Here is a 7,755-nt window from a genome sequence, read left to right on the forward strand (position 1 = left end):
AGTAGTGCGATTTGGAAATAAACTCATTCAAGGTACCAATGCCTACGCACTACAACAAAGTACTTTCAGTCGCCATACTCTTTTGCGGCTATTGCTCGGAATGTCGCGGCTAAATTTAGCTATGATTTAGCCACGACATTTGTTGTCGCTATTTCTTTGTCGCTATTATTTAATGATAAAATTATTTGAAAATTAAAAATCCAGTTTTGTTTTTTATGAAATATTTTAAAATTGATGATAATGAGTTAACTAATTAAATAACCGATTCAGATCGGGTTGAATTAGAAATGACAATGGGTCCCTCCAGGTCTACCTATTATGTTATCCAGACGCGCTTTAAATATAGACCTGTTATCCAGACACATTTACTCATTTTTTGAAACTGGTCGGGTAATAGGTTTATCTGAAAGATAAACGGGTAGAAAAATGTCGGACTTATTACCTGTTTACTAGCTTAATGTTTTCGGGTACTAGGTCGGATAGACTCAATTACATGTTTTTAATAATAAATAAAAACAAAAATCATGTTATGATATAAATATAAATGAATATTAAACTCATTATACAACTAAAAGTAAATTGAAATTTAAAATATAAATATCAAAGATTATAATTTTTTTAGTTTATTTAATTATATAAAATAATAAAACAACACAATCAACATTAGAATGTTAGTCAAGTGATAACTAAAGCTTGAACAACTTAATGGATCCGAGATTGAATTCTAATGGAAGCACGATCTTTAGTGTTAATGGATCGGGTATCAAATAGGCGGGTACGAGTCAATCTATTCCGTTATTCGGATCCGAACCCGCTAAAATCTTAACAAGCGGGTAACGGGTAAAACATATTCCTTTATTTGTTTACCCGATAAGAATAAATATTTTCCGACCCATGTAAAGTGAGTAAGAGGCTGGGTAACGGGTAAAACCCTAGCTGGGTATAAAAAGTATGAGGAAATGGCAGTAAAAAGACCCAATTTTTTACGGATTGTAACACTTAAGTACCAATTCTTTAAAAGTTACGGAAAAGATACCCAAGATAAAAAAAAAATTGTTCCTCTGTTAATACCCGAGCTGTTAAATTGGATGAAATGACTCGTGTTACCATCTCAAAATTAAAAAAAAAATAATTATGCTGAAATTAAAAAAAAATTGCTCTCTCTTTATTTATGGTGGGACTTTGTCATACATGCTGAGACTTTATCATACACATATATATACATATATATACACATATATATATGTATATATATTAGACGTAAATAATTGTTGCTGCAGCTTTATTTTAATATGTATGATAAATCTCACCTAAACCTGGCGATCTGGCTTAGCGGGAGATACCGCATCTCCCGCTATCGTCTCCCATCCCCCTCCCGTTAACTGACCAAACGGGAGTCCCATCTCGTTAAGTAATGTGACGGGAGCGGGAGTTGACCTAACGGGAATTCGGGACCCCGTTAGGTTTAAAAAAAAATATAAAAAAAAGGTTTTAAATAATTAAATAGAAGGATTTAATTGAAAGGATTTTAAACTAAATGACTAGAAAGAAATAATAAAGAAGAATGTCATTTAAAAATGGGCCTCCTAAAAAATCTCACCGACCTCTAAAAAGGTTCAACGGCGAGGAAAAAGAGCACCACTTATCTCGTTAATTATTTCAAAAATTATCCCGGACAAGGGCCGGGATATCCCTTAGTTATACAAGTTACACTAACCATTGATGTTTACATTATCAAAATCAACTTCAAAATCGTCAAGAATATCAAAGCACATGAATGTTTCTTGTGCTTGATTTCTATGTTGAATCCAATCTTTACCACATGTCAATGCTTCGACCATCTCCGGTTTCAAGCTACATCTTCTATTGTCGATGATGTGTACCGCACTACTAAAAGTCACCTCAGATGACACAGTTGAAACATGGATGGTGAGAATGTCTTGAGCCATATATGACAACACCAGGAACCTCTTTGCGTTCTGTCTCCATCAAACCAAGAGGTCGATGGCTTCATCATCCGGTTTGACCCACTCGTTCCGATCATACTCTTGTATCTCGGGATGGGAACGTGTGTCGGCTGGGCTCGACCTCGGTTGACTTGTCTCACCTTCATGTTATAGAGGAGATGGGCTATAATCAGGCGTGTTGACGTACACATTCGTCTATTGGTGTTTTCTTGGATATTGGGTCTGTGATTGACTTGGTTGCGTTAGATATTGCGCTAGGAGTTTCGCTTCGTAAACCATAAAAAGATCATAAAAAGCTTGCACGGTCCTCTCAAGATCAAGTGCAATGCAATCTTGATCCTCAAAATGATTTCTAATGTACTTAAGAAACTTTTTTAATCCACCAATTTTACATCGACAGTCTAGAGTGGCTCCAAAATCGTATAATAATGGAACCTTTCCGGTCCCCCAATATTTTAGAAACATGGCTCTCATTGCTTGAATACAATCTTCAAAAATTGCTTCGTTTTTATACTTATCAAAATGCACAGCAATTGCGGTCATAGTATGAAGACCGAGAAAAGAAGTAGAAGTGTAAACAGCGGAAAGATAACAAGTTTCTTTGTTAAAAAACGTCAAGAAAAGAAACAAATGATTCAGCCATCCTAATATCATATTCGGAAATAGCGTCATCGCCATGTTCACTGTTAATGTAAGGAACAATAACATTGACATAATGCTCGGATAAAAAGTTGGTCTACATAAGAAAGGTAGAATTCCACCTAATTTTGTTATCTAGATGAAAGCTGCGCTCTTGAAGACCGTTGTGTCTAAGGCGTCTCTTATGCTCGTCTAAGCTAGTCACTGAATTATTGATCCAACTAATGTAATTCCTAATTTTGTTGATGGAAGGGTCATAACTAGCGGCTCCAGCTTGAACTATAAGGTTTATGATATGGGTCGCGCATCGTTGATGCAAAAGGGTATCGTCACAACGAAGTCTATCTTTTAACTCTTTAACCATGGCGTTGTTACTTGTGACATTATCTAAGATTATGGATATAATCCTATCGGTTAAATCTCACTCAACTATAACACTAACTATGATATCTAAGATGTTTTGTAGTATGAGAACCCTCTATCATCTTAAAGGCTATGATACATTTGTTGAGGTTCCAATCGTCGTCTATATTATGCACTACAACACTCATGAAATCCATCTTTGATTGACCAGTCCATATACCCGAGGTTAAGGCTACACTATACCTACCAGATGATATTCTGGCTTTCATTTGTTCCTTTTCTTCTAAAAACCATTTTAGGTTATCGGATCTCAAGGCTTTCCTAGACATGATTTGAACGCTTGGAATTATAGAACTTATGAATCTAACAAAGCCTCGAGATTCGATTTGTCTAACAGATTGATCAGTGGAAACAAAGTACTCTACTAAATCACACCTAAAGACTACAGGATCGATATTACTTACAGCGCATGACGAGGCTCCAGATTGCGTCTCGCAGCAGTGCTTGAGCGATGTCCCGACTCTTATGTTGTGAGCGCTGAAAATTTTGCCTCACTTGTGACATTTTTCGGCTTTTCACCACTCGCAATCACCTTTTCAAACCACGTCCACACAACAGATCTACTTCGACGTTGTGGTGGTTGTTGTGATTGTTGAGGTGGTTTTGTTGTTATTGAGGTGGTTGTTGTTGTTGTTGTTGTCGTGCCCGTCGTTGTCGTCATTGTTGTGTCTCTTCTTGTTGTTCACGTTGTCGAGGTCGTGACATCTAACACCAGGATCGCTTTGACTATGACTTCGACGTCGTGGTGGTGGTGGTGGTAGGTCTTCTTCCTCCTCCTCCTCCTCCTCTTCTTCATTTGGATTTTGGGTTTCATCTTCTTCTTCATTTGGATTTTGGGATTCACACAATTGTTGTATTACTGAAATGCTTCATAAGCCACTTCGGATGGCGGAATTTGAGTTTGATAGGCATGCTTGAGTTCCATTTGAGGGTAGTATGGCACTTGGATGTTTGGAATTTCGGTGAAATCAGAATGAGCAAAGGTATGAGCAATATAATTTGGATCGAAACTGTATTCGGTGTTTTGGTCGGGGGGTTTTGAGACAAGTGCAACCAATTTTCTTCAAATCAATGCATACGTTGACCTCAGGAAGCTCTTCCCCTTCGACCTCCTCGGTTGTGGGATGAAGATGCCATGGAAAATGGATATTGAGAGCTTGAGAGTTTGAGAAAAAGGTGTGAAGAAAATGAATGAAATGAGGGAGTTATTTATAGATTTTAGAAATAAGTAGATTAAAAAAATTAAAATTTTTCGTCCAAAATAACTCAAACGGCTCTTTTTCAATGGTAAAAAAAACGGCACTTTTTTTTAGGCCGTTGGATCTTTTGATCCAACAACCAGATTTAAAAAAAAAAAAAAAAAATCGGCCAGGACTAACGGGACCACCGCCTCCCGTTAGCCAAAATAACGAGACTCTCGTCTCGTTACTGTTACGGTAACGGGAGTCCCGTCCCGTTATTTTCACTAACGGTAGCGGAGATTTTGTCCCGTCCCGCTACCGTTAGGTTACGTTTAGTCTCACTATAAGTAAAGAGAGATCAATTTTTTTTAAACATGATTAAAATTATTAATTTTTTAAAAATTTTTTTTGAGATTGTGACACATGTCATTTCATCGAATTTAACGAATCGAATACTAACGGATATAAAAATTCTTGACCTTGGATATTGTTCCCGTATCTTTTAAAAAATTAATATTTAGGTGTTACAACCCGAGTTTTTTTTCAGTCATTTTCTCAAAAAAGTGTTCTTATAATTTTGCCAGAAGTCAAATCTTCTCTTGCACGCAGACAGACTCGAGCCAAAAGAATAAGAAGAACAAGAAGAAGAAGAACGAAATTCTTCTCTCCTCAGATTACTTTTCTGTTTCAGCCTTTGCCCATAGAGCTGCGATTTCGATCAGGTTCTCTCATCTTTTCATTTTTATCCTTTTCTTGTTTTTTTATAAAAAATTATGGCGTTCGTTAATATTCCTTTGATTAAGAAAACTCGCATATCAAATATGGTGTAGAAAGGGTAATCTGTAGCTATGTAAAGCGTGTTTCAATTTTTACAAAGGAAGATATCTGAATCGAAAGTTTGGGAGTGAGATATAGTAGTCGAATGGAATTTATGCTAACTGTGAATTAAAGATTCTGTTTCCCCGTTGGATTTTGAAGATATGTCGTAGAGCTCTGCATCTGGAATTGCATTTATTTTTCTCAAGAAGTCATGTATAAAGATTTCAAATGAAATTTTGTATAATAGTTGGTCTTAAGCAGAGCTTTATACATTTTGTATGCAATTTGGGATTCATATAATATGAATGTATGTATCTGCATAGATTGATGGAAATAACGATGAAAAGAGAGCGAAAGTCGACACTATCAATGGTCAACTCAACCTCCATAAGTGATCTTCCAGCTTCCATATTAGTTGATATCACACTGAGACTATCCCTGACGAGCATCGGGGCGTGTAAAAGTGTGTGTAAGGCTTGGCACAGTGCGATTTCGAGCCCCGAATTTGCTAAGCTTCACTGGGCACAGTCGAGCACGGGTTACTTGTTGAAAGAGTTTGACTCGTCTCGGTTTTCGAGGTCCGTGTACTTAGTGGAGCACGAAGACGGTCTCGGGCTTTGCTGGTGCGAGTCATCGTCCGAGGACATGTGCGCTCGTTGCGCTCCGACAAAGGTGACAACTAGGTTAGAATTACCGCTGAAGAATCCACAATACATGTTCAATCAGTTGGACAACAATCCCGACGCAATCTTTTCCATTGGAGAGCAGATCCGACGCGAGAAAAAGCGAGAGCATTTGGTCAATTTGTTCAGGAATTTTTACACGTACAAAACGTTGCGGTTCTGCAACGGGTTTATCTGCTTGGGCTTGGGATGCAATATCGACCCCTTCGTTATTTGTAATCCGATCACTGACGAGTTTCTCTACCTCCCCAACTCGTGCCTAGACGAGAGTTTCGCCAGGAATGCTAAGATCGGATTTGGGTACAGCCCAAACACAAACAGTTACAAGCTGCTAAGGATGTTCATAGACGAGTCCAGCCGCGAAAAGGCTGAGATACTCGTAATCGGGACCGATTCGTGGAGAAACGTGGATATCTCGGCATTCAAATATAAAATGTTCTCGAACGTCGCGACCTATTTCAAGGGCTCTCTTCACTGGATCTTGACTGAGGAAAACTCGCAGAGTTTGGCTTCTTTCGACGTTGACGAAGAGCAGTTCGCTCTGTATTCCGTGCCATCTCTATCGTCCCCGATAGGCGGTTTCGATGCGGCGGTCTTAGGAGGCTTTCTGTGTGTGTACCACAACGATTTGGAATGCCGAGTTCATATATGGGCGATGAAAGAATACGGCGTCTCTGAGTCTTGGACGAAGTTGTTTTGCGTCGATGCCTCCGAGCATTCGGGGCTATACTTACCTTTGAGTATCCTGAACGATGGAGCTCTTGTGATGTACAATAAATATTGGCATGAATTGGTGTACTATGATCAGTCAAGAGGCCTAAGATTCAAACACATCGAGTACGACGGCTTCGAATCGTATTTTCGCGCCTTTGCTTACACTCCAAGCTTCTTTTCGCTCAAGGAAATTGTGCCGGAAGTACTGAACATCTCAAGGTATATTTTTAACTGTGTATGTGCAAAAGCTAATTGTGTTTTAAAATCTCTTTTTATTTATTCATTTTTTCAAAGTCAGCTCTAACAAGATCTTGCTTGGAACAGGTTTCGGAAGATAAAGTTTCTTGAAGAGACCTACCCAGTTTTTCTTGTTGGAGTACGCATTACTTCATAGTCTCACTCATGGCTTTCTGATTACTGATGGTGAGCCGATTACTGATCAGCTTGGTTAAGAGTTAATATAGCACTAGCTTTTCCACTCTATTATTGTATGATAATATGGCTGATTTGTGACTTGGTCATAGTGATGGGCATTTAGGTTAAACCAGTTAACTTTAATCAGACCAAGGATTTAAATGCCGTTTTCATTGCCGTTTCGAACCTTCTGATTTACTAAAAAACCGTCGTGCTGGTGGAAAATCGAATGGAAAAAAATGTGGAAGAAGGCAAATGAAATGCCGAACGAAAAATAATGTGACAAAATAAACGAATACATATATATTTGTAAATATAGTACAAATTTAAAACACTTGAAATCATTACTATTTGCACCGTTTAAGTTCAAACGAATGTCACGTGTCACGATCTGAGATGCCGAGCTACATATACTGAGAATTTTTTGTACCAAATCAAATTATTTGATGTGTTTTGGATCAGAATTTGACTGTTTTTCATGTCTATTTATAAACATTAAACAGGAAAAGTCATTTAAATTTCGGGGTACTTGTACTACACAATGCACACATGTCCTATTTTGACTGGTTGCCTAATTGGATGAATAATGAGTTCTTTGGCTGCATCAGAGAGTAGTATATATTATTTAGTTATAATTAATAAGCTTGCTCACATACAAACATCTTAATTATGATCATTATATTTATAATCACCCAGCTTGTTCCCTCCAAAGTACGCATACAGTTTATCTCACAATTCACAAACAATGCAATAGCGAAACATGATGAAGAATTTAAAATGTACATATGATATATATATTTGATAATATATACATATATATATATATATACATATATATATATATATATATGTATATATATGTGTGTGCGTATTAATAGTATCGAGTATGCATCTAGAGAAGCGTTATCAGCAGAT

At 37.5% G+C, this 7,755-nt stretch overlaps 1 protein-coding gene across 1 annotated transcript; it reads left to right on the forward strand.

Annotated features, from left to right (window-relative positions):
* Positions 1-4,761: 4,761 nt before the first annotated feature.
* On the forward strand, positions 4,762-7,268 carry LOC149407365 (F-box/kelch-repeat protein At3g06240-like). Its single transcript, XM_089613172.1, has 3 exons — positions 4,762-4,932; positions 5,353-6,645; positions 6,751-7,268. The coding sequence occupies exons 2-3, from the start codon at positions 5,357-5,359 to the stop codon at positions 6,818-6,820; spliced, it is 1,359 nt and encodes a 452-aa protein (XP_089469298.1). The 5' UTR covers positions 4,762-4,932; positions 5,353-5,356; the 3' UTR covers positions 6,821-7,268.
* The last annotated feature ends 487 nt before the right edge of the window (positions 7,269-7,755 follow it).

The sequence above is a fragment of the Urtica dioica genome, chromosome 1 (genome assembly GCF_054948205.1).
Source record: "Urtica dioica subsp. dioica isolate 48M chromosome 1, U.dioica_male_clone48M_v1_H2, whole genome shotgun sequence".
NCBI classification, from domain to species: domain Eukaryota; kingdom Viridiplantae; phylum Streptophyta; class Magnoliopsida; order Rosales; family Urticaceae; genus Urtica; species Urtica dioica.